This window comes from Amphiprion ocellaris, chromosome 21, assembly GCF_022539595.1.
Source record: "Amphiprion ocellaris isolate individual 3 ecotype Okinawa chromosome 21, ASM2253959v1, whole genome shotgun sequence".
In the NCBI taxonomy this organism is placed as follows: Eukaryota; Metazoa; Chordata; class Actinopteri; family Pomacentridae; genus Amphiprion; species Amphiprion ocellaris.
The window spans coordinates 24527850-24555830 of NC_072786.1; the positions used below are offsets into that span (position 1 = coordinate 24527850).

Below are 27981 nucleotides of genomic sequence, written 5' to 3' on the forward strand. Positions count from 1 at the left end.
AGACACCAGTTAGACTTTAGAAGATCAAATTAAACAGAAGAGACAATAAAATGACCAAAAACAGCAAAAACAGATAAAGGTCTTCAAGCGTTTTCTAGTCTGAAACGAAAACATCAAGTTGTTTCTTCAAACATTTCCTTTTTCTATGTTCTTGGTTTATTTGTGGACAGATTTACTAAGAACTCATTTCAGAAAACTGCTTTCCAGATAAAGTCTACTAGTAGTTGAAGGCATTTATCAAACTAATGTTACCTTCTGATCTCCACAAACTTTACTGTTCAGTGAAGAGAATCAAAGTTTGTTGAGGATTTCTAAAAAACCCACAGGTGAAGGTCTGAGAAGAACTCAGATGGATGGTCTAAATGTGAAATCAAGACTCATGGTCACAAGTTTTAAGGCTTCTGTTAACCAGAAAGTTCAAACTAACAGAGAAGTACTGAGAAACTTTTAAAACTTCAGTCCTCAGACTGTCTGAAGGTTCAAACTAACAGAGAACTACTCAGGAACTTAGAAGATATCAGTCCTTGGACTGTCTGAAAGTTCAATCTAACAGAGAACTACTGTGGGACTGAGAAAATTTCAGCCCTCAGACTGTCTGAAGGTTCAAACTAACAGAGAACTACTCGGGAATTTAGAAGATATCAGTCCTTGGACTGTCTGAAGGTTCAAACTAACAGAGAACTACTCAGGAACTTAGAGGACATCAGCCCTCAGACTGTCTGAAGGTTCAAACTAACAGAGAACTACTGTGGGACTTAGAGAATTTCAGCCCTCAGACTGTGTGAAAGCTCAGGTCCTGAGGACTTGGGAGGTGTGGAGGCTTTGGAAAGTCTTGGAACTGAGGGTTCCACCCTCCAGCACAAAGGGTGAAGTCCAGCCTCCTGAGAAAAACGGTCGAGTCGAGACTCGAGTTAAAAAAAAAACTTGAAAACGACAAAAACTAGATGACAAATGCGCAAAAAAAAGAAGAATTAGTATCTGAGCGAGTAGCTCAGGAGGATAAGAAGAAGACTACCAACTGGTAGGTCGCAGGTTCGAGACCCGCCACCGGCCTTTTTCTTTCTTTGTCTTTGTCAGGATTTTGATAAAACTTAAGAAGGGTCTGGTCTTGAACCAGCGACCTGCAGCTCCATAGGCAAGTCCTTAACTCACTGAGCTACAGATCAGATAAAAAGAAATAAATTCGTCGTCCCTTTGGCATCGAAGTTACTGAAGTCACCACATGGGTGGAGCCAAGGCGGAGTCTGGGTGGAGTCAGGGCGGAGAGTAGGTGGGGAGGTGGGATGCGGCCTCCCCCCTCTACTCCCCCACCTCCCACCACCACCCACCACACCTTCCCCCACCCGACGAGTTCTTCGAGTCTCCACGAGTTCTTCGAGTCTCCACGGGTTTTCCCGAGTTTCTGGAGTTTCCACCAGGTCGGAGGCAGAACAAGTTGTCATGAAGAGGTGTTGAAGTCGGCCAGGATGGACTGACTTTTTACATTGACTAGAAGGAAGACGACTAGAAGAGCAGGTCTTTAACCACCATCCATAAAATCCATGGAGTCGCTCCACAGAAATGAAAGAAGGTCAACTTTTATCAACCTCCATCCAAATGTTCAACTTGATAACTTTACTTGGAGATTTTTAGCACCACAAACCTTTAGTGTCACACTTTATTATCATTTATTAGGACTTTAATGGAATCTACCAGCAGATTTAGTTTTTGTTGACAAACTTTATTCTTGTCGTTGTGGGACTGCAGTATTTAAAACTGTTCCTTCTATTTGACCTCATGTTTATTAGTTTTAGTGGAGAAAGTTATTTTAGTTGTCGATTAGTCTCTTAAAAACCAAGTAATAATTTGGATAAGTCAAGAGATTTAAATTTCTTACTTTGTCATATTTTAAAATATGACAAAAAATATAAAGTGTCTTGAGACAATTTGACCTGTATTTGGCGTTATATAAATAAAATTTAATTCAAATTGTATGTATCTTGTAATGTTGGAGTAATTCAGCCATATATGTTGGAAAACACATTTTCTTTGTCCATTAATCTGTTGATTGTTTTCTCCAGTAATTCATTTCTTGTTTTGGTTTATAAAACGTCAAACCCAAATATATTCAGTTTACTGTCATAAAAACCAAAAAGATTTACATTCATGATGCAGGAATCAGGCAGTTTTTCACTTTTTATCTTAGTTTAGTCAGAAAGATAGTTGATAATGTGTGAATTGTTGCAGCTTGTGAGCCGTAAAAGGTTTTAATCTTTAGGGCCGAGTGTCAGAAAACACTTAGGAACCAACATCAACAAAACACTCAACAAAGATTTGAACATCATTAAAGGGAAATCCAACTTTTGCATGACAATGTATAATTAAAGGACATTTATTTCCAATGTAAATATGTGATATTCATCCTCTGGAGCTTTCTCTTCACATCGTCTTCCACCTGGACTGGTTTGGTCGGGAGCATGTGCAACAAACGTTTGAAAAACTGCACTTTAACATCAATGAATGACACCGAAGTTTAATCACTACATAAATGAGACTGAGTCTGAATGTGCTGCTCTGTCATTAACTCCTAAGTTTAGGGAAAGTTCAAACAAAAGAGGACAGTTTAGATAAGACTTGAGAATGAGGTTATTTTGAATAAACATCTCAGACTTTCTGAGCTTCAGCACCTCTAGCAAGATATTTTAACAAGAAGCAACTCAAGAGATCCAGGAGTTGGTGAGAGTTAGCTTTAGCTGAGCCAAAGAACATGTGGGACGCTAACCTAGCAAACATTTCAGACTTTTCTCTGTGAATTCTGAGAAATAATTTCCTATTTAATGACAGAGCTACACATCTTAACTCAGTCTCATTAAAACAGACTCTAATTCAGTGTCATCCATCCATATTAAAGTGCACTTACCCAAAATGTTTGTTGCATGAGCTCCAACAAAACCTGTCCAGGTAGAAGGTCACTTTGACAAACAGGAAGTGGAAGATTCCAAGCAGATTTATAGAAGGGGGAACCGGACTGTACTAAGTGTGGTCCAGTATAGAGGGGTGTTTTGTGGGTTTTTAAGGCTGATAATGATTATTAGTGAGACATTTGGAGTAGATATTCATTTGCAGTAAATGAAAGTATTTAAAATCTTGGAGTTAAACTTAGAAGAACACAAACTCTAACAGAAAACTTTGATACGTTTTTGTTTTGTTTACAGATGTTAAGTTAAAGGAGTTTTATTCGTGACATATAACCAATCAAATCACTCCAGAAGACAGAGCGACCACAGGTAGATAAAGGTTCAGAGCCAAAGTAGCACCATTTTTAAATGTATTTATTACCGTAAATCAGTAAAAATAAAATACTGATAATCAGTAAATCAGTCAGCCCACAATTACTACAATTCTACAATGTATGTCTCTTTGCTTTGACTTGTTATTTGTACAATATACGATGTATATGATGGCGTTTTTTCATCCCAAAGGCTATACTATGATGTTTTCTAAGAGACATACGATGCTACTCTGCTTGTTCTGGTCCTGGTCTGCTGCACTCCTCCTCTGTTGTTTTCTGGATTGTACTCAGCTGCATGCCTTCGTCCACCAGGCCTCCGTTGACTCGTCCCGCCTGCCGTCTCTGGAGCTGAAGCTGGATTGGAACAGACCAAAGTACAGTCCAATCACGATGCCAGCTGCCTCTCAAAAGGCTCCTTCATCTGGCAGGTGGCGCCACTTCTTCTGAGGGGAAGCTGAGATGGCCCGGCAGAACTTTGGAGATGTGTTCCAGTGGTTGGTGGATGTCTGGGGAGATAGAGAGGGACCTTTGAATTGTTCAGAAAGGAAAACAGGGAACCCATTGGTAGTTTTAGTTTCGGGTGCTACTGCGGTGTGTTTTTGGGTTTTAAGAGGTGAACAGGAAGAGTTTTTTTTTCGTATTGATTATCTTTTACTTTGTTCCTGGTTGGAATGCCCATCAATGTCAACATGAAGTTCACTTTTAGTTCTGTTTATTTATTTTTATTTGACTAACACCCATTTGCTTTTAACCCCCTCACATGTTGTGTTGTTGTAAACTTACTCTTTCAAATAAATTATCGTCTAACCCTCTGGAAACCAGCGTTTGGACTGTTTTTGTGTTGCTCCTCACCTACTGACAGCTGTGGACTAAAGGCTATACTCTGACGTTTTTAGAGCGACATGCTATACTATGATGTTTGTTGGGCGACATGCTATACTATAGGCTTTTTTAATTGACATATTACTGACTTTTTTTTGTTTTAGTTTTGTTTTTTTTAGCAACATAAGAATTCGAACAGTTTTAAAAGTTACTATACTTTTACTTGTGCAATGAAATTATTATTCTATGGCATTTTTTAGATGACATATTATACTCTTATGTTTTCTTCAGTTACATACTATTTTGACAATAGATTGCACTATGACATTTTTTGAACCACATATTATACATGACAATTTTAGGCAACATCCTATCATTTTGCACTTTTTGAACCACATAATAATCTATGTTTTGTTTTTTTTTCTTGCCAACATGCTGTACTATGAACTACAGGCCATACTATGTTATTCTTGAGTAAAGCATACTATACTTTGACATTTTCTGAACTACATCCTATACTATGGCGTTATACACAGAGTGCTTTGGTTACATGTTGATTTATAATCTAGATTTTTTTCTGTTTTGTTTTTTGACAGGATTACCACAGACCTGACCGTGAACACCGTTGACACCCACCTCAGGGAGACGCTGCCTAAGATCTCAAGGCTGCTTGGTCGTGGTCTTTCTGGCACGTACTCTTCCAAGATGAGCCGGGAAGTTTAACACTGATGGAATGACACCAGGTCTAAGCTGACAAACTTCCAATTCCTCCTCAACCCATAGTCTCTGGGAAACCTACATGGAGTAAGAACAGTAGACAGAGAAGTAATTAAGTCTGTACACAACATATTAAAAAGAAATCATGCTAATAAATTAAGTACAAAGAACCGAATTTGCCAATATACTGGAGACCAGAGCTATTTAATTTGATAAGTATAACCTTGTTTAGTAACATTTCAATTATTTGAGAGCAGTCCTAAAGAACTGCCTGTAATCCCAATCATAAAATGGGTTTGGAGGAAGAACATAGATGGTAATCTGGATATACATGAGTTAGGCTTTATAACTGCTATTGGTAGTATTGGTGGTAGTAATAGTAATGTGACTACTACTAGTAGTAGTGATAGTACACTACTGCTGCTGATACTGGCACTGCTACTACAACTTTTAATACTATTACAAATGCTGATACTACTTCTACGACTCTAACAGCTGTTTATACTACTACTGCTGCTTGTACTTTTAGTATTACTACTACTGCTTGTACAACTATACTACAGCTACTATTAATCGTCTGGTATTCGGTTGTCAAGCTGCTAGCTCGCCTTAGTGTTTTGCTAGTGGCTAACTAGTTAGCTCTCATAGACTGGAAGCTCTCAACAAGATTTCATAATGAAAAACGAGCCAAAAACTATTCTTACCTATGAAAAGTAATTCCAAGTTTCCTTGTCTCAATCGTACGACGTAGTGTGCAATTGTATGCAGCACAGTGAGCCGGCATACTTCTTGTTTCCGTTTTCACGCCGTCTACATCAACGGAATGCAGTAAAACTTTTCCCCCACTAGCTTAGCCTCACTGTAGCACGCAGCTCAAAGGGGCGTGTCCTATCTACTCATTCATATCTATGACAGCAACGATGGCTGCACATAAGGACGCGTGACGTTGATTAGCTGCGTAAATACCAGTATATACAGTCTATGGTAAATACGTATGTGAATCGCATCATTGGCTGCAGCAGCAGTCACCGGTCACTCACTGACTCACACTGAAAAATAGCACAGAATGAATTGTTACGTGTTTATTTTATTTACAATTTAGGTTGTTTTTTTTTTTTGTGCGCAGCGCAGATTTTCTGTGCGCGGAGACCGTGTCAGCAGTGCGCAATTGCGCACGCGCGCAGTTTAGAGGGAACAGTGGTCTTAACCTCAATATTTTAATTGGTCAAGTAAATCTGTGAGGCTAATCTTATTTCTCTACTGGAAAGTAAAATTTGGCTTAACGGCTGTAGCTTTACACATGCTGAATAAACAGCAGTGACTTACTCTGCCTGGTGTTTAGGAATACTGGAGTAACTCAGTGTCCTCTCTTTTTGCACGCAGATTCATGACCAATGTGAATTTAGATTTTTCCTACTGCACCTGAAGGCTTCAGTGTTGAGTTCACGCCCCCTGAAACGCCTCCTTCCACAGTAAATATTCAGAGTATGTGGCATCAGAGCGTCAGTGTAGTAAAGTGTGCTGCCCAGGAATAGTCTGGATCCGCCGCTAACACCGAGCTGGAGCTCTGCCATCCTCACATCTGGAGCCCGTCTGCCTTTTGACGTTTAAGGTAACTTTTATAGAACTGAGGGCTGATTTTCTACATTTCTCACTCTTTTACTGACAAATCAAACAGATTGAATACATTAAATTACTGAATACATATTTAATTTATCATGATACTGTCTGCGTAGTCTGATTTAGAGCTTATATCTTTGTTTTTTTAACCTGTTTAAGCTAGCTGTGGGGCAACTTTTGCGCAGTTACTTTAGCAGCAAATTCTTGCTAAATTAACTTTTTTCTCTGTAGTAGTGCGAAATGGTAATTGTTTTAGCAATAACTGAGACACATTGGGGTGTTTGGGACATTTTTTACCCAGAAGAGACGAAATTTAATAGTAGTTCGTTAATATTAAACTTCGCAGTTAGCTAGGTAAAGTTAGTAGCCTTTCATTACCTTGTTAAAAATGACGCAGACTGGTTCAACAGTGACTGATAGTTAGCATTGTGGCAAAAAAAAAAAAAAAGCTTACAATGTTATAAATGTGTAGTTAAACCTGGCTTAGTTTTTATTTGTTTTTTATAGTGATGTAAATGTAAGTGTACCCTTTTGTGAGAGCAAAAAAAACCCCCAAACACTTAAACAGTAGCCTATAATCATGGACTACCTCATTGTGGCTTGCTGCATATTGCAGTCCGTTGCCTTTATTTATCTATGTATTTTATTAGATGTCATAGTAAGGGGAAACATGTTTCTTAGTGAACCCTTGAACCTTTGAACTTAGTAACATAAATTTAACGTGTTAACTGACAAATTCACAAGTTACAGCCACTGGTACAGCAGTAGAAGTTAACCTCTTTTATGTATTAACAATCCCAACAATTAAAGACAGCAATTTTATTTCAAGAACTGCCATTTACATTCAGCTAATACACTTGGTCCAGCTGTGTCTATTGGTTCAACATGGTTTTAAGAGTTAAGAAATGTACAGTGTGTCTGGACGATTGTACGTATGTGAAAAGTCCCTAGAAAAAATGTAGTAAAAATCACATTTCAGGTTCATACAAAGACATTAATGAATTCCAGAGTTTCCCCTTTCAAAAGGTGCAGTGACTCACCCTCACTCAGTACAATGATAATAAAGTTTCATTAGTCTTGATTCAGTGAAACATTTTAGTGCCCAACAATGATCTCAGAGCAGTTTCAGATTCTTTTGTAGGGACAAATACTGACTACTGGGTGAAATTTGCCAAATATATAGTCACTGAACCAGGAACTGACTGTGGTCTTTCTATCAAAGTGCACATCAGCCGACTTGTTGGTCTGCACACTTCAGCACCAACCGTCTCATCACACCCAGCCCCTGAGGAAAATTTAAGGGTAACGTTAGTGGTCTTTTGATCCCCCTTCATGCTCAAGCCTGTTCTGAAGTCTCTAATCCAACTGGGAGGACCACTAAGTAAAAGGCAAGACTTATGGTTTCGAGTGTGTTGTGTTTTCTTTTCAATTAATTAAGAGTCACAGCACCTTTCAATCTTAGTTTCCAAAGTATGATCTCACAGCAGGCTTGCTTTGCGGTACATTTGTCTCTTTTGGACGCACATCAACGCCCTCCTGACACATTTTAAAGCTGGGAGTGACTCTGCAATTACAGGCAGATGTACATGTGAGTCAGGGAGTTACTGTGTGCGTCACGTGGGCTCAGTGCGGTAACAAAACGGTGTTTACTTCATTCTCACACTTCCTCCGTCCAGTTTGTTTTTGTGTCCTACAGCCACAACGTGTCAGACAACAAAAGCATTAAAGCACAGCGTCCCACAAACATTCCTCTGGGTATTAGTCTGCCCTGTTGTTTAGGCTGACCTTGTTTGTGCTGGGCGGCAGTTGTGGTCTGGAACAGTGGTTTTCAGTTCTAATCTGTGATTATAAGTTCTGCAGATATTATAGCAACCATAAAGTTTAATAAAAAGGTATTACACCAGCAATTAACCTTCACGACAATGAGTAGGATGCCCATTTCCATCTGGTGCATCCTCCACATGGGTGTGAAATGCATATTAATGAAGGAGGGTGTTGCTGGATCCTTTTTTTAGGAACTAGGATAGAATCAAATTTTTCCCAATGTTTGGATGAGGACATATTAAAGCAAGCAGAGGAGGACAGACATGATACTTCACCCTCTCATTATCATCTCTCTGTCTCCTCCTAGACACAAACACACAATGCCAAACTGGGGAGGAGGCAACAAATGTGCAGCGTGCCGTGGAACAGTTTACCACGCTGAGGAGGTGCAGTGTGATGGGAAGAGTTTCCACAAATGCTGTTTTCTCTGCAGTAAGTACACATCTAACAGCTACAGTAAATGTTTAATGGAGAGGGAATATATTTTAACACATACTGATTTTCAACTCGGGCTGCACGGTAGCTTGGTGGTTAGCACTTTGCAGCTAGAAGATCCATGGTTCACATCCCAGCTTTCCTGCCTTCTTTCTGCATGAAGTTTGCATGTTCTCCCTGTGCATGTGTGGGTTTTCTCTGGCTTCCTCCTACAGTCCAAAAACATGCTGAGGTTAATTGATTATTCTAAACTGTCTGTAGGTGTAAATGTGAGTGTGATTGTTTGTCTATATATGTAGTCCTGTGATAGACTGGTGACATGTCCAGGGTGTCCCCTGCCTTCACCCTGAGTCAGCTGGGATAGACTCCTGCCCCCATGACCCTAATGAGCATTAAGCGGTGTATAGATAATGGATGGATGGATGGTTTTCTACTCAGGCAGCAACTGAATTTATAATCTTTTTTTTTGGTTTCTGGTTCAAATGTTATTCAATGGATTTTACATGTAGAGGGATAGGAAATACTTGTCAGGCTGTGAAAATAGATTATTTCTTCTGTGCCTCTACAGGAGCTTTCTAACATCTGAAAAAATAATCCTCAGTATGAGCTTAGAGACTACAGTTTTTTGAAATACAACTCTGGACATTGAGTTTGAAGAATGTGAGCATTTATTTACCAGAGAGGGATGGTTCAGGCACCTGTTTTATTGGAAGGGTGATTTTGGAGCTTGCCCTGTTCAAGACCTTAAGTACAGTGTTATGCTTTCCACATCTGGTGGAAAAGTGATGTAAGTTTTGTCATCTGCCAAAGTCCACGACAACTGGACTGTGCAGATGTCCATGTGCAGCCCACAGTCTGTGTCTTCACAACCACTGAAGTGGTGCGTATGCTTGGCAGTAACATACACTACTGTTCAAAAGTTTAGGGTCACCCAGACAATTTCATGTTTTCCATGAAAACTAACACTTTTATTCATGTGCTAACATAACTGCACAAGAGTTTTCTAATCATCAATTAGTCTTTCAACACCATTAGCTAACACAATGTAGCATTAGAACACAGGAGTGATGGTTGCTGGAAATGTTCCTCTGTACCTCTATGGAGATATTCCATTAAAAATCAGCTGTTTCCAGCTAGAATAGTCATTTACCACATTAACAATGTCTAGTCTGTATTTGTGATGAATTTAATGTTATCTTCATTGAAAAAAACTGCTTTTCTTTCAAGAATAAGGACATTTCTAAGTGACCCCGGATTTTTGAACAGTAGTGTACATGCATGTAATACATAGACACCAATCTGCTGCACTCAGACTCAAAGCAAATAACAAAAACTTCCCATCCGTCGTGCCTGCAGCTATTCATGTGTGCGTCCGTAACAGAAAAGTCAGGACATCTCGGACATGTTGTAAAAAATTACCAAAGTGCAACACTAAATGGCTGGAGTGTTCCTTCATAATGACGATGCTGTCATGTGGTGTTCTAGTTGCATCAATGACTGTTTTTAAAACTCTTCTTAAAAGAAGCTATGACATCTGAGGCTTATATAAAACATAATAAATGTGACAAGAGCACTGTGAACTTATTGTACTAAAAAGGTCAACTCTTAAATCTCAGACAAATTTCTAACAATCACATTTGTTGTATCTTTTCTAAGAAGCAGCTGGTTTTAAACAGATGAGACGTTTTATTAGGAAGGGTTGGTCAGAATGGTTCTTTGAGGGGTTGGACAGTAAGCAGGCAATATGTCTGTTACCTTATTTGACAGAAATCTATGAATTTCCTTGTTGTTTCTGATCATTTGATAAACAAAACTGTCCATTATGCTTAAGAAAATGAAACCCCAATTAGCAAATCTGATTTGAAAACTGAATTGCTATTTTTATTCTCTTTTTTTAATAATGGTGATTTTCCTTTGGGGATGTCTTAAACCGCTTTAAAGAGGGAGGGCATCAAAAATTCCACCATGCAGGAAAAACCCTTTTAGGATATTTCAATAGTTTTTACATTTAATACAGAAATCTCAGGCCTGCCAGCAGCAGATATTGCATCAGCCTGAACATATTATTTATGATGTAGAATGTGGTGTCCAAATCTGAAGAGAGCCGTGTAAGATCAGGCAGAGAAGCCACAGAGTCGGGAGAAAAGCTCTCGAACTCAGTTTCACCTTCGCGGCTCATCAAAGAGAGCTTGCACTGACATTTCAAACACTGGTCACTGGTTGTTGAGTTCACACTGCATTATTGTCCGTTTGTTGGACGGGTAGGCGGCTTGTCCTGATCCTGAACCTCGATCCTTGAAATGTCAGGAAAGATGTTCCAGCAAAGAGCTCGCACACAGACCAGGATTTCATTTAGCTGCTATCAAGACAAGACCAAAACAATCTGAGCCACAAAAGATGAGTTTATTTTTCAAGCGATTCTGTTACAAAGACAGCTCTGTCTCACTCTCCCACCCAGGAGATGATGAGCAAGGGGACTTAGTGTCTTTGAATTCTTCGCCCTTTCCTCCAGTTTCTCGGTTTGACATTCTGTGGCATTCACCTCTTTTAATGTCTGTGTGAAAGGCAGCTTTATGCTGAACCTCATGTGACTCTATGTACCCTATCTGTCACTTGTCTTTCATATTTGTTTACAGTCAGTGCCTGTGGCAACACGTGAAGATTAATGATGTTAGCGGAGGGGAGTTGAAAATACTGGGACAAAAACTCAGAGAAACCATAACAGTTGCGACAAAGGTGCATGAGAAGGAAATGTCAGGCTTCTGGAGACATTTAGTGGGACCTACAGAAGTCTTCTAACAAGCTGCTAACAGTTTTCATTTTGAGTGTTGGCTGGGGCATCAGAGACATGAATGGACACATTTTTCCTGCTGGTTGTGTGAAATTTTAAACCAGTATCAGACAGCCACACAGTGAAAGCCATTGTGCGATGAATTCAAGTAATCCCAGCACCCAGCATGTGCATAAGTGGGCAGTCTTAAGCAGCTGCAGTGCTTTTGTTTTTTCAGACAAAACACTCTTTACTAAGTGAAAACCTACCAAGAATTTGGAATTCTTAAGCAGCTACTGTACGTTGTCAGAATTTAATGAATCCAGTACTGATGGGACGTGAGTTGTGGTGATGAAATTGCTGCTAAAAATGTCAGACACAGAAAATTTAGACTTAAAATACTTATGAACAAGGGAATCATGACAAAGAAATCCCAAAGACTTACAAAAACATCACAGCTGAAGACAGAAAGAAAGGAGACATAGATGATAGACACAAAAAGATGATACTTGTATTTGAGATGAATGATTAAGGATTGCATCTTGTCGAGTAGCTTGGGGATGTGGGATTAAATATCCCGCTATGTGATAGCAACGGTTCACATTAACCATGTACAATGTACACTAGTGTTCAAAATTTGGGGTCACTCAGACAACTTCATGTTTTCCATGAAAACTCACACTTTTATCCATGTGCTAACATAACTGCACAAGGGTTTTCTAATCATCAATTAGCCTTTCAACACCATTAGCTAACACAATGTAGCATTAGAACACAGGAGTGATGGTTGCTGGAAATGTTCCTCTGTACCTCTATGGAGATATTCCATTGAAAGTCAGCTGTTTCCAGCTACAATAGTCATTTACCACATTAACTATGTCTACACTGGATTTATGATTCATTTAATGTTATCTTCATTGAAAAAACTGCTTTTCTTTCAAGAATAAGGACATTTCTAAGTGACCCCGGATTTTTGAACAGTACTGAAATTCGTACAAAAATTTGCAGTTGAGACATTGAAATAGTTTGAAATACTAAAAGAAGCTGAAGTGGATTTTTTTTACCCTCTTAAAATTTTCATATGTTGTTTTATAAAATGTTCAATTAAAGTTTCACTTTATGTATAGAATCAGTATTTAGTTGAAGTATAAGTGACAAATTGAGCAAGAAAGCTGTTGCAAGGGGCGTAAGAATAAATTGTGTGTGAACACTGGAAGTTGAAGGATTTCGTTGAGTTCAAGGAGTTTTTGTGTTTGTTTTGTTTTCGTCAATGAAGAAGAATTGTAACCTGAAAGGATTTGAAGTGTCAGTTGAACTCAGTTTACAGGCTTACTTTGGGCAAGAGGATGTCACAGGGTCAGATTAGAATCACAAATTAACATACCTGCATGTCTTTTGAGAAAAAGACAAGTGAAATGCTGCACAGGCTGAATGTCGAACACGCAAACTCCAACCAGTGAGGCCTCAGCAAACCAGCAAGTCCAGACTCATAAAGGCTAACCGCTGCACACCATGATGCCAACCTAAAGAACAAAGAAAAACTTCAGCTCTTGTCAGCACATCAGATTCATTGTTCATACACAGATCTTCTTTCAACACTTACAGTTCCACCAGGACTTTAAGTGACCCATCCAGCTACACTTCTCACTTGCACTTTAGCTGACATTTCAACTCCTGTAATGTTTGACTTCATCTGTACCCTCTTCCTGAACTTCAGCACTTCCCGTTTAACCATCCATTTAAAATTATTTTAGTAGTTGCCTTTATGCCACCTGGTATTCTCTTTCCAGTATTTCAAATGTTTCACATGCAAAGTTTAAGCTGCAGGCACACTTATATATATATTTTTTTTTTTTTTTTAATTTTACAGCATCATTCCTCCTATAAAACTCCCCCTTCTTTGTCTTTTCTCAGTGGTCTGCAGGAAAGGTTTAGACAGCACCACACTGGCTATTCATGATCAGGAGATCTACTGCAAGTCGTGCTACGGCAAGAAATACGGCCCAAAAGGCTATGGCTACGGACAGGGAGCGGGAACACTCAACATGGACCGAGGAGAGCGGCTTGGAATCAAACCTGAAGAGTAAGCTAGGCTGTTGCACAATATTTGTACATAATACTGTTCTGCACAAATCTGTAAAGTCCTTCATGCAACGGTGACTAACCGTGGTCAAGTATCCATCAGATTACCTTTGGTTCCATGTTATGACGAAAAACTAACACAAGTCACAGCTTAATATAGAACTTGTGACATCATGTGTGATAATATCAATACTGTCATTCATTTTTCTGTATATGCTGCTGTTAAGGGTTGTGTTCCATCTGTGGTTCTTAATGTTCTCATCCAAGCTGTGTCCATTCAAGCTCTGTAATGTTTTCATCTAATGAGAATCAAGTGGAAAGTGTCTAAAGATGTGCAAATTTAGAACCAATTGAACAGTAAAGTCCCTGCAGTGTTGCCAGTGACTATGAAACTACTTTAAATTCGACTGAGTTTTACATTTTTATAGCTTCATTACAATACAAATGAGATCTTGAAATGTCTCAATAAAGGATCATTCATTATGCATGGTTAGACAAGAGCTGCAGTGAGGTTGCCGAAGCCCTGATTTCAGTGGTGCATTATGTGTAATGATGTCTATTAGTTGTGGCAGAGCCTGTGTCTCTAAACAGCTTTATTTTCATTGTACCAAACTTCAAGGAGTCCTGAAAAGCTTAAACCATTCCACATAGATTCAAAATGGTTGACAAAAATAGGCAGTAGGTAGGTAGGTAGGTAGATAGGTAGGTGGATGTATCTTGGTGAGTACTGGGTGGCCCAGTGGTTTAAGAGGCTGCCCTGTAACTAAGCTTTTATGGCAACCTAGTTTTAGGCCTCTTAAACCACCTCCAGGAGACTAGAGGTCCAGAGCAAAAGAGTAAACATCTATGTGGTCTACAAGTGTCAGTAGTAACATATCCTTTATTCGTGATGCTTGCTATTTGTCAGAGGTCAATTACAGATTAGATCAGCAATCCTGTAACTTGTAGGGCGTTTTAGCAGCACACCAAGCACATAAGGCTTGTGTTAAACAATGTCAGAACTGTGTATATAACCCATTGCTTTATCCCGCATCCCATTCTGTTTTTCACTGCCTGAACCACAAAGCCATTAGAGAGGAAAGAAGCCTTGACGGGAATATTGGCAAACAGTCTACCTCTTTATCAAATCCAGCTTGGCTGAATCATTCCCCAGCTGGTTTGGTGAACAGCTTAGATCCAGGAGGGAAAAAGAATTAGAGTAATGATTAAGAGTAAAATGCATAAGCTAACAGATCAGGATCATTGCTCTCTAACGGAAAGAAGCCCTCAACCGGAATGGGTTCACTTTCTGAACCCTCATTGTAAAGCTACAACCATTTAGATATCTGACAACCAATGAAACTGTTAGTTTGCATGTGTGTGAGCACGATGTAAACCCACCCAAAACAAACACAAAAACACATCCCCACGCACACCCATCCAGAGTGTTGATCCTGCCCCAGACGTCAGGTGATTATAGTTATGAAAGAGTTTATTATGTAACCAGAAGGGTCCAGCTCACCCTGCTCTCTGTCCTCCACCACAAAGGCTTTCATTCAGGGGCCACTGGAGCTGGCAGTCACCCTCCGATAAGCACTGCTCCGAGGCCCCAGGGTGCCCTTCAGCCTTTCCCAGCACTGACTGAGAATAGATTGTTAGTCTCTTTCCATTCTGGCAATGATGTATTAAGTTGTTTTTCTGTATATGTATTAATTAAAACATAAATTAATGTTTAAATCACACTTAATTGGATCATACCCTGTAGGTATTCATTACTGTGGATGTCAATGTTTTGGGTCAGACTTGGTATAACACTAGTAAATGTTTTCTTAAGAACACAAAGTACCAGAGAATGTTTGTGTAACCTTAAAACTGACAACTTTAGAGCCAATTTCCTGTTATCATCTATTGATTTCCACTATAGAATGAAAGGGATTTTACACAGTAATTAAAAAATATATATTCTGAGACTCTAAGAACTTCCAGTTGATAGAATTAAGTGTTTAGTCGACGCCAATGCTTGAATTAGAGATTTTAGAGATATGAATGATAACCTGAGTGCTATTTTTGGGTGAATTTTGCTCTGAAACAGTCATTATTTCTTCTTTTATCTCCTTAAGGACTCACACTCACAGACCCACCACCAACACCAACCCGTCCAAATTTGCCCAGAAGTTTGGAGGCTCAGAGAAATGTGCTCGGTGTGGAGACTCTGTCTATGCAGCTGAGAAGATCATGGGTGCCGGGAAGGTGAGAGTTTTACCTGAAGCATGGTTTAAGGGCTGTTCACACCACTGACTTTCACACTGTTGTTGAATGACAACAGCTGATCTGTCTTCTCATTTCATTATTTATTATGCTGTATAATTAATAGAATAGTATTTACAAATATTGAAAAATGTCCATTACAATATCTCAGAGCCTTGTCTTGTGCAAACAGTCCACTTCAAAATGTGAGATACTCAGTGAACAACTTACATGTTTTTACATCTGAAACGATAGAAACAGAAAATGTTTAGATGTTGGCACCTGTTTTTAAGTGGTACTAACAGCTTAATTAGTAACACACAATGAACCAATGCTTTATAGATCACTTAAAAGCCATTAATATGAACTAATTTTGGATTGCTATGTTGTTTATCATTTCTGTTTGGTGATTCCACAATACATCAACCCACGAATGTCCCACATATGTGGCTGTTGTGGCTCAATGAGTTGCACTAACTTTGTACTCGTTTGTAGAGAATCAGGGAAACAAGGGCTCCACTTACAGTTAGCAGCCTTAGTTAGCAACCTTTGTAATATAGGCTGTTATATTTAACAAACTGCATTCACAGAATAGAAAAATGGAGGCAGTGGTGCTCTGTTAAATACTTATATTTCTAAAACATTATCAAAATTACTTTAAAATGTAAACGCTCATGAGTTCTACATTGTAGAAGATGGATCCCTAAAAGACTGGTAGTCTGTAGACAAATATTACACCTCCATGGATGTTTAAAAGAATCAGTTCACTTGCTTGCATGTTTGTCTATCTGAGAAAGTAGCTGTCTGGATCATAACTGGAACTGCATAAACGATACCTTCATCAAGACTCACTTTAATTTCTAGTAAGCCCTATTATAGCTCTGGTGGTTCTAACTAGGTTAAGGGATTTTTTGAGAACCAGACTGCAAAAATAAGGCAACAAGGGTGAATTATTAGCCCATGTGGCGAAGCTCTAGATGTGTGATGATTAATGGATGGTAATTATTTGGACATTAGAGTTTTGGACCATTGTTCATCTCCAGTGTTGGATATAATAAATGTGCCCGCATAAATCCACAAGGACGTGTTTCAACCGTAAGAAACAACTTTTAAATTGAGCCATCTGCCAGGACATTAGCCAAGTTAGCTATTTAGCTTTCACTAGTTTAGCCAAGCAGCAAAAATTCCAACACTTGGGCGATTTGAGAATTCATTTATCGTCATGACGACGCTGTCGGAGAGACCACAACTCAGCTGTGGGTCTTAGAATCTGCTCTTATGCCACAGACTCTCCTCCTGCATTTTTATGCTGGTTTGTCTTGTTTACTCTAATGACACAACTTAATCTGTTGCACAGATCGTAAGCTGCAGTGTCAGTTCAAAATAATTCATGCACTTGTAATTTATCTCACTGGAGTGTGGAATGCATTCAGCTTTACAGAGCTATCATTACACACAGTTATAGCATGAACAGCCTCTGAAGAAAGCATGCCTCTGATCCTGACAGTGTTGGTTTCTTGATCATCATCCCAGAGCAAGATCACAGTCTACATCCCAACACACAGTGGAGGAACTTGTCCGACTGGATTGATCACACGTGGTTCTCACAGTGCTGAACCACATGCAGGAGCTTTGGTGTGGTCTCTGCTAATGAGAGAACACAAATCCTGTTTGTGATTGAAGCTGTTCCATGAGTTTGGATGGGAGCTTCCTAACAGCTGGCGTTAATCTCATACCAGAGTTCTGGCAGATGTTGTTGACATGCTGATTTACAGTAGATGAACGCTGCATTCTTGAGATGTGTTGGAAGGATGTTTTGTTTGGAAGAAGAAAATCAATGAGTCTCAGAGCAGCTGCTCCCACGAAAATCTGTCCGCAGAGGAGAAAGGATTCACGTTTGAAGGATTTTTGTTTCCTGTAAAAATGGGAGTGGAGCGTTTCCTGTCGCTGATCGCTTTTGGATTCACATGAGCTGATTTATAGCAGGTGATGTCATCAGACAGAGAGCTCCTAATTTGCTTCCTAATGGGAGGAGAAACTCCACTCACAGGCTAAAGCATGACCTGTAATTTTCTGTATAATGAAGACATTAAAAAAGGCCCCAGGCTGTTAGAAAGTTGAGCTGCTTTGATGGGATTTAATGAAGGAAATGATGATATATGATCTGAGGAACCTCTGCAATTATTATCTGTGGAGTGAAAAAAAACCTAGAGTTGAGTTTTGTTTTAATATTGTACAAGCTTAACAATTTCAAGAAGATATAGTGTAGAACAGGGTTGTCAAACGTGCAGCCCGTGGGCCAAAACCGGCCCACCAGAGGGTCCAATCCGGCCCGCGGTACGACTTTGTAAAGTATAAAAATTACAGGAAGACATTAACTGCAGATTGTAAATTTGTAAAACTGTAAATTTAAAATAATTTCAAGACCATGACAAGTTGTTTTGATCATAAAGTAAAATACTAGATTGTTCATTGTTCTTTTGTCATTTTGTCTCATTTTTGTAATATTTTGTCTTGTTTTTGTTGTTTTTTGTCTTATTTTGTCTGACTTGTCTCTTGTTTTTGTCGTTTTGTGTTTCCTTGTTATCTTGCTTGTGTTGTCTTTTTTTTGTCCTGTTTCTTGCTTTTGTAATTTTTTTGTCTCGCTTGTGTCATTTATGTAATTTTTTGTCTCATTTTTGTCATTTGGCCATTTTTTTGTCGCTTTGTAACTTTTTTGTGTAATTGTCTCTTTTTTTGTTTTGTTTTGTGTCAATTGTCCAATTTCTTGTCATTTTGTTTCTCGTTTTTGTCATTTTGTGTCTCATTTTTGTAACATTTTGTCCTGTTTTTGTTGTTTTTTTGTCTTTTTTTGTCTGTTTTATCATTTTGATCATAAAGTAAAATACTACATCATTCAGTTCCACATATCTACAACTAAATGTTTTGTGCCTTTTTGTAGATCGATAAGTTATAATGTATAAATGATAAACTGAGGCATAGTATCGTTGAAATTGAACTTATTTTTCTTAAGAATTTTCAGGTTGTTCATAATGTTTTGTAAAAAGATAGTTCCTTAAATGTGAAATGTTTTACACTAAAACAAAGGAAAAATTTGGAGTTGTGGTTATTCATTGGTTATTATGCTGTGATTTTACTGCTCCGGCCCACTGGAGAGCAAAGTGGACTGAATGTGGCCCCAGAACTAAGATGAGTTTGACACTCCTGGTGTAGAAGTATGAGGACAGACATGAACAGCTGCCACAGCAGGTATTAAAATTCAGTTCTCTCTGCTTCTCTTCGTAGCCGTGGCATAAGAACTGTTTCCGCTGTGCAAAATGTGGCAAGAGCCTGGAGTCGACCACCCAGACCGAAAAAGATGGAGAAATCTACTGCAAAGGTGAGATCATGCGAAATATGTGTAATGTTTCATTCCAGCATTCCAAGAGAATGATTGTGACGCTGCTTCGGGTTTTCTGGTGGATTACTGTCATTACAAAGATTTCACAGCCAGCCAGTAACAATGCAGGGGGAAACAACATTTGTTTTGCCAACACATTTGCTGGCAGTGAGAGATTCGGATAAATCCACCATGCAGCAATGAATCAGCTACAGAGTGATCCAGAAGCAATAAGTTCTCTCCTCTGAAACAGATCAACATCTATTATTAAGTTGTAAGTTTAGAACTGACTGAATGGTAATAATGTGCTCAGGAAGTACAAGTAAATGGTGATGGCAGGAAGTCAGAGTTGAGCATCACAAACTGACCACATGTGATGGACTGATATTCACTGCAGGTATCAACGCCAGAGAAGGTTGGGTATGACAGGGAACATCTACAGTTCTGTTTTTCTTTGTTCATGTCGCAGAAACTGGAATTAGGTTTGTTTGTTTGGGTTCGTGATGTTCCCAAATCCTTGATCCTAAAGTTTGATAACAATTGACCATTAAGTAGCATCAGCAGCGTTAGCAGTGTTGCTTTGGGGATTGAAAGGTTAGATTTGTCATGGCATTTGGTACAGACTTTCACATCCCCTTCAGGATGAATGGGAGTTCACTTTAGCAGAGTCAGCCATTTTAATCCAACACACTTTTTGCCAGATGGAGTAACTATCTCCTGATGGGCGACTACAGTAGCTGTACCTTGTGTGTGTGCTGGAAAATAATCTGGTGTTGGTACACAGCCTTGGTTATATGAAAGAAACAAATAAGTTACTCTAATCATCAATTAGCCTTTCAGCACCATTAGCTAACACAATGTAGCATTAGAACACAGGAGTGATGGTTGCTGGAAATGTTCCTCTGTACCTCTATGGAGATATTCCATTAAAAATCAGCTGTTTCCAGCTACAATAGTCATTTACCACATTAACAATGTCTAGACTGGATTTATGATTCATTTAATGTGATCTTCACTGACAAAAATGCTTTTCTTTCAAAAATAAGGACATTTCTAAGTGACCTCAAACTTTTGAACGGTGGTGTTTGTCCCATAACTTTAGCCTGCCGATGTTGCTGACGTACCGTTTCACAAAGCTGCCAGCAGGACTGTAACACTGTTAATCCTAGTAAAGCTCTTTTTCATTTATAATTGCCTTAAGAAACTTGTCTTCAGAAAACACACTGAGAGCTGAAAGTAGTCAACCAAAGCAGTGATGATGCAACACAGCCAGCAGACAGGAAGGAGGCGTGTCAAGTCAAAGCAGACAGAAGATTACATTTCCATACATGATTCAGACAGGTAGCATTTACAGCTGCTGACTGTCTCTCCTGCTAGTCTTGTGACTGGTATTAGTGATGACACCTGCTCATGAAAATGCTTAGCTAGTTATTAACAAACGCTGGAAAAGAAGCTGACTGTTCCCATTCACTGAACCGCTCTAGAAACGCTTGACAGTCATCAGCAAGAATAGAACTGGATAGACTGGCATTGATGTGGTTCAATATATAATTGAGGGACTTTTGAAGTCACTGGGATGTATCTTACATACATTTAAAAGTAAAAAAAATATATATATTTTTTATGTTCATTCTGATCATGTCTTTACAAATTCCATAATTAATTATTATGGAAACAATCACTTATTTAATAAAAAATGACTGGACATCACTAAAATGTCAACTAAATAATCGACCGAATTTAATAATAACCATTTTCTAATTAGCTAAACACTAATAAAATGAGCTTATTCAGAAAGTTTTGATTGTGTTCTTTTTAAGATAATCATGACGGATGTTTTTTTTTTTTTTTAGCAATATATCAAATTTTATATGTAAAATAACAAATTGTATCTGTGTCTGAGAAATCACTTTCAACTAAGTTCCCCATTACAAAAACACCTCTGAAGGAAGTGTGTTAATTCCAGATCACATGACCTGCTCCACATGATGTCATTTCCTCCTGAAGAAAAGACTGGCCAGACTCCAAGGCTTTCTGACTTATTTAATATAAAGTAGTCAACAGGTTTACTACAATATCTTTAGAAATGACTTTTAATTTCAATTTTACTCAGTTGTATATATAATATTTCAGAAAAACCTTTCTGTAAAAATGCCATGTGGTGTTTGGTTAGAGGCGGTCATGTTGATTTTAGGCCTGAAAACAGCAAAAAATGTCAGCTACGATACAAAAAGTCCCACAATTATATATTGACTCATGTAACAAACCTTTGAAACAACAGTCTGCTGTCATTGGTGGCGTCCCAGATGAGAGATATTTCACATTAGGTGTGTTGGTCTGTCATGTCGAGCTACATCTGCAGAACATCTGCAGTCTAACCTCCACAGTGACTCCTCTCTCCTCATCAGCACAACAAGGCCGGATGGTTTGACTAAACAGAGGACGCTCACACACTGATGCACACAGGCAGGCGTAGAAAACAGGCAGAAACACACACACACACACACACACACACACACACACACACACACACACGTCAGCGGATGATGTTTGCTGAATGTCATAATGAAACCTTGCACTGATGAGCAGGAATGTTGCATCTCAGCTCGAAAACCAAACAGGCCCAACTGCAGTGCTGCAATCAATCAGTGGTTTTGTCTGGGACGGATCACTGTCCTCTAACAGAGACGTCCTGTCTCTATTTAAGCAACATCTGGAAGCTGTTGCTGCGTCCCATCAGATGTGGACAACAGACCTGGTACATCATGTTTGCAGCTGAGATCAGCCATATTTTATATACAGTCAAGCTAAAATTATTCATACCCCTGGCACATTTCAACTTCAAGTTACTTTTATTCAACCAGCAAGTTTTTTTTTTGATTGGAAATGACACAAGTGTTTCCCACAAGATAATAAGATGATGTACAAGAGGCATCATTGTGGAAAAAAATATTTCTGAGCTTTTATTTACATTTAAAAGTAACTTTAAGTTAAAATTTGCTAGGGGTATGAATAATTTCGGGCTTAACTGTAAATAGCTCTTTCTATGATAAAAACAATCCAGGAATGACACAGAGAGGGTTACAGTCTGGCACCTCATTGTTTTACCACAACCCAAATAATGAGGTCATTTTAAACTTAACGTGTTGATGTGAGATAAGCAGCTGAAGTTGGGAAAGCATGCAGGACCTGTACACACACACGCACGCACGCACGCACGCACGCACGCACGCACGCACACACACACGCACGCACGCACGCACACACACACACACACACACACACACACACACAAACACACACGGGTGTTTGCTGTTCTGGCTGATTAGACCTGACATTACAAGGCAGAGAGAATGGAGTAGCTGCCATTAGGACTTTCTAATGGGACATTATTACATGGTACAGCAGGGAAAACATGCACAAAGATCCTGGGAAGGCGGGGACATAAACCCGTGGTCTTCTAGCTGCACGGCGACAGCGCTAACCACCAATCCACTGTGCAACCCGGAAAGCATTGCAATTCATTCACAATTACCAAGACTAGTGTAGTAGTGGGGCTGTAAAATTAAATGCATGTTAATCAGTCATGATTTAGTTTCCTACCATTATATGTTTGGTCAAATAAATGATCCCAGAATTCCATTCATCTGCCTCAGTTTCAGGGTTCTGGTGTTACACGACCCAAATAGTTTTCAGATGGTAACATGCTGTTCTATTTATTGTTGCATGTGAAAAGGGCCTTTTGACATGAGAACATAAAGATGTGACCAGCTGTATGCATAGAAAGCCAGACAACCAGTAAAGCCATTCAGAACACTGTCAAACCTGCTGTTCCTCCTCTTACCAGGACAGTTTTCTCTTTTTTTAAGGTGGTATTGATGCAATCTGATCTTGTGTTGAGAACACGAGTACGACGAATCAAGTTCAACATAGCCTGGCCTTCTTTTAACAACCCTGATAATGTTAATCAGAGATAATAAAGAGATTATTTTACCACTCAGTGCACTCTAAAAGTCTGCTGTTTATTTCTAAGGTGACAGCTGCACGTTAGAGCTCCTAAACTTTAGACTTTATACATTTAAACAAGTGGATTCAGGTCTAACTGTGCCAAATAATGAAGGATAAAAGGAGATCGCTTTGTTTTTTGGACATACCAGAGTAAAATTATTGTTATTGTTTTAATATTGTCCTACAGTACCAGCAGTTAAAGCAGCACCACCAACTGAAACAGTCAAACTGGTGCTACTCTGACTGCACGTCTGAGCTCAGTGGGATTACTGATGTAAAGAACAGGTTTGTGGATATATCCTGAGTTTAGAACGTGTCACTCATAGAGAATACGGTCAGCAAACAACCTGGTAAACGGTTGTCATGAAACTGAAAACTCTTGACTTTGGGCCCAACAAACGTCACTCACACACAAATCCTGCATCCCACTAAACCCCTCAGGTGCAGTTTACCTTAATATCACACAGGTTTTACTTCTCCAAATGCAATAATCCTGTCAAAATTGAAGCATAAAACGTATTTTTATGTGAACAATGGATCAGCAGTGTTTGTTTTGTTTGTGTAAGACATCTGTTATACTGACAGAGAATTTTCCTCAGTGCTTCGTTACATGTTAGCGACTTTATGGTCATTCTTTTGGTTTGGGATAGACATAATGCGGAGACATTCTTTTATCAGAGAAAACACTTCCTGCCCAGCCCCACATGACAAACAGACATCGCAACAAGCTGGTAAATATGTTGGTTTCCCACAGGAGTCAGAGGGGAAAACAGGAAACAGTTACACACACTTAGAGTATATAAGGTGATATCTACGTGTTTACATCCCCGACTGATTTGAATATCTCTTACGACTTGTCATAATTCAGACCGCTGCGCTAAAGTTTCCCGACATCAACTTGCAGCTTCAGGTTTTCAAGCATCGTTTTCTATGAATAATGCAAGAATAAGTCTTGATAATATTTCCTGTGTCCCTCCACAGCATGCTACGCTAAGAACTTCGGGCCCAAAGGCTTCGGTTACGGCCAAGGAGCCGGCGCTCTGGTCCACGCTCAGTGATGCTCAGCAGGATTGCACCAACAGTCACTTTTCTACATTCCTCTACCCAACATGAACATTTCTCAGCCTCCTTCCTCGCGTTTCCTGCCTCTGTGTTGTTTTTATTCTCAAACAGGTGCTCTCGATATGAATAAAAACATGAACAGACCAAGTGTTCACATTTGACTGTATTTTATTATTAAAGCCATTAAAACTGAACCATGCCCATATGTTTACATCTGAAGCGGAGTTACAGTGATGTCTGAAGGTGGGCAGAGAGGCACTGGAGATGATTATGTGCTTTCTTTTTTTTTTTTTTCCTTTTTGTCTTCTTTTATTGTCCCACATGGTGAGGTGAGGGGGGGAGACAGAAGAGAGAAGTTTTCGGCTGCTGGAAGAACTAGTGAGGACTGCTTTGACTTCAAGTCCCAGATGAGCCTGAAGTGGTGAACTCTGCCCTAAAAAAACAAAGCCCGCATTTACCTACGGTCACCGACGAGGCTGTTATTAGAACACGAGTGGCTACCGATATGAAACGTTACAGCCAGGTTATGACGTCTGACCTTTAAAGCACACGAAAAGTAGCTGCTGTGTCGTCTTCGTAGGGCAGCAGTGACATCAGTGGTTAGTAAAGATGGAGGTCTGAACCGTGGAATGATGACATAACTGTCCCCTTCTGATGATGCAAACATGAGGCCCAAACTTTTTTGGAGGCCTTTATATAATATAACCTCCCTCTATCCTTAAAACTATTGCATGATCACATTTCAGCTTTTAGAAAACAAAAAAAAAAAAAAAATGGCGTCTGCCTTAGTTCTCTAGTGTCTTTGCTTTACAATTTGTACATCCAGTGGTATAACAAACCCAGCGATAGATGACGTAGAAGGAAAAAAAAAAAAAAAAAAAAAAAAACCTTTTGGATGACTACAGAGTCCACAAGCATGGAACATTCAAATATATTACACACTTGCACGGGGAGGACCCGCCTGGGAATCTGGTGACCTGAAAGGACAACTTCCACTAAAACACACTGGATTTGAGAGAAAGAAACTGTAAAAAAAAAAAAAAGAAAAAAAAAAAGAAAAAAACAGACAAATGAACGTAATGCAGAAAAGTACTTGCAAATACTTAACATTCACTATATACAGACACGTGGCTTGCCGGGCTGTCGCCATGGTGACGACGACGGGGGAGGGGGGGACGGCGAGAGCCCAGCGGTCCCAAGCATCGTACATGCAGTGGAGTTTCTTGGCTTGGGGGGGGGGTAAATTAGGGGCTAAAATGCCTATAGACAGCAGTGTGGGACATCACTAAAAGCTACAGTCATACAGTTGGGGAGTATAGTCAGTTGAGTTTCTCCTTTCTGTTTAGTTGGAAGAACCCACCCAAAACTCAAAATAAAATAAAAATAAAAATCCAGGAGCACCTTCGACTAACACTGACGAAGAGAAGAAAAGAAAACCGAGAGATGGCGTTTATGTACAGATGCACATTCTCTGCATTTCAGTCCATCCTGCTGCTGCAGGCGACTGCACGGGGGTCCAGACAGGAAGTGACATGAGGCGGCCACGTGTCCTCTTCCTCTCTGTAAACAATGGAAGCGTCGGCGTGAAGCGGCGCTGCTGGGCCTTCTGTTCAGTAACGGCCGAATAACACACGAAAAAAAAACCTCAAAAAATATGATCAGTGCAATGTTGTAGGCAGACAAAAAAAAAAAAACACAAAACGAATAAGACTTTACAGCTTCTAGAGAGAAACATACATGGAATGAAGCTTTCTTGTAAACTGTCCTTCTGTGACGTTCCTCTTACGCTCCACGCTGCTGTTAATAAATATGCTCGTTGTACCTGTCCATAGAGTTTTATAAGTAAAGTTCCGACAGCTACAGGTACTTCTTTAATATTTTTTCCTCGTAAAAACCTACTCGGCTAAAATGACGTGAAATGTAAAAATGATGGCGCTAGAACATAGTTACTTTATCTATAAATAGTTTTCAAATAAATATACCTGTATCACATTGTCTGTAGGATATCTTCTGTTGGCTTTACAGTGGTCGCCGCTGGAGGAGTCCCAATTCGTGCGTCTAATACTGCACAACCAAAAAACGGCCCTACGTCTACTGTGTCTCCAGTGGGATTCCTCCAGCGGCTCCACCTGCAACCCAACGCTCTCCTCTGAGAAGTTCAGCAACGTTGGCAAATCCTCATCAGCTCCACTCAAATATTCATCACGGTGCAAAATCAAGACCTTGAAAAGACATTCCCTTATTTCTATCATACTTAGGAACTATTTTTTTTTTTTTTTTTTTTAAAACCCTTCCTTTAGCTTCCCTGGCCACCACAGTTAATAAATCGCGGGAACGTCGGAGTTCCCGAACCAATCGAAAACCACAAATACGCACATCGACAGGGACACCATAAATAAGATATAAAGTGGGAGAAGGTGGAGAACGACGCTGCAGCGTCCCGGTCTCCGGCACGAACACAAGAGCTTGTTGTTGAGTGATTCCCTCTCGTCCGTCGGCCTCTCTCCTCTCCGTTCATGCCTGGCAGCAAAAAAACGCACCGTCCGAAGGGCTCGGGAGGAGAGAGGAGGTGGCAGGGTCGGGTAGCGGTGAGGGTACAGTAATGATGTCGAGTAATAGTAGTAATAGCAGTAAAGGTGGCGGTGAGGGCGCAGGGAGACGGGGGAGGGAGGGAAGGGTGTGTGGGTGTGGTGTCGCCCCTTAACAGCATGCTAGTCCTGGCTGATTATTATTTTTTTCCCCAAAATCTTCTGATCGGTGAGGGAGAGATGGTCCAAAAAAAGGAACAGAAAACAAGCGCTCCCGAGAACAGCATCGCTCAATATACGGACGCCGGGGGGGAGAAAGGGGGAGAGGCGGGGAGGGTGACGCTCCCGACGCTTCCGTCCGTCCGTCCGTCCGGTCACGCTCCGCTCCTCCCTCCCTCCCCCCCCTGCTCCCCACCCCTCCTTTCGTCTTCCTCCTCCTCATCCTCCTCTACACCAGCTGGTAGCCCGAGCCAGACGTCTGGTCGTACTCTATTGTGTACTGCGTGGTCCAGTCCACCGTCACGGGCCGGATGAGGCCGCAGCAGCGGATCTCGAAGAAATCTATGAGGTTTCTGATGCAGCCGTGGCTACAGGGGGGACACAGAGGGAAAGAGGGGCGAGGGAACAGAGTCATTACTATTCAAGCAGAGCAGGAAAAGTAAAGACCTGCAGATGCCCTCTTCCAATGATCTGAGTGAAGCTAACAGCACTCTTTGTGGAAATCTCTGTTAACCTTCATCATGAGTTTTTTTTTTTTTCATACACTGGACCTTTAAACACAACATTTCAGAACAAGAAAAGCACTCAGAGAGGTCAGTACTCCACCAAGGCTGCTCAGTTGTTCTATAATTTCCGAAGGATAAATCCTGGTAAGTCCACAGCCATGGATTTGTAGTAGAATCACAATCATGTGATCATCAGCAGGCAGCTGATGTAGTGTTCACTTGTTGTCATAGTTACAGTGATGCCGTGATGCTATCTGGCAATGATACAGAAATCTTTAACAAATCCAGACTATAAGCCGCATCGCTGCCAAAATCTAATCACTTGGTTTTTGTGTCATTTCTGTCCTTCCCCGAAAATTTCATCCAAATCCCTTAGTTCGTTTTTGAGTAGTGTTGCTAACAGACAAACCAACACCGATCATCACATAACTCCATCACATAAAAAAATCTATGTATTGCAAACTAAAACTTACTTCTGTTTAAAAGTTTTACCTAATAGACACACCGTTAAA

General features: G+C 39.9%; 2 protein-coding genes and 1 long non-coding RNA gene across 3 annotated transcripts in view; 1 reads left to right on the forward strand and 2 right to left on the reverse strand.

Annotated features, from left to right (window-relative positions):
• Positions 1 to 3294: 3294 nt before the first annotated feature.
• Positions 3295 to 4867, reverse strand: LOC129347870 (uncharacterized). The gene is made up of 2 exons (XR_008600181.1): positions 4730 to 4867; positions 3295 to 3777 (listed from the first exon to the last, which is right to left on the reverse strand). It is a non-coding gene; the product is annotated as an uncharacterized LOC129347870 (long non-coding RNA).
• csrp2 (cysteine and glycine-rich protein 2) lies at positions 4758 to 24363 on the forward strand. The gene is made up of 7 exons (XM_023266020.3): positions 4758 to 4897; positions 6194 to 6422; positions 8562 to 8686; positions 13374 to 13542; positions 15641 to 15770; positions 19053 to 19146; positions 24136 to 24363. The coding sequence occupies exons 3-7, from the start codon at positions 8575 to 8577 to the stop codon at positions 24210 to 24212; spliced, it is 582 nt and encodes a 193-aa protein (XP_023121788.2). The 5' UTR covers positions 4758 to 4897; positions 6194 to 6422; positions 8562 to 8574; the 3' UTR covers positions 24213 to 24363.
• A 3-nt stretch (positions 24364 to 24366) lies between these two features.
• Positions 24367 to 27981, reverse strand: part of zdhhc17 (zinc finger DHHC-type palmitoyltransferase 17) — a 45945-nt gene continuing 42330 nt past the window's right edge. Inside the window, exon 17 of the mRNA XM_055006376.1 lies at positions 24367 to 27331. Coding sequence (XP_054862351.1) covers positions 27193 to 27331 — 139 coding nt within the window. The 3' untranslated portion in view covers positions 24367 to 27192. The remainder of the gene's footprint in view (positions 27332 to 27981) is intronic.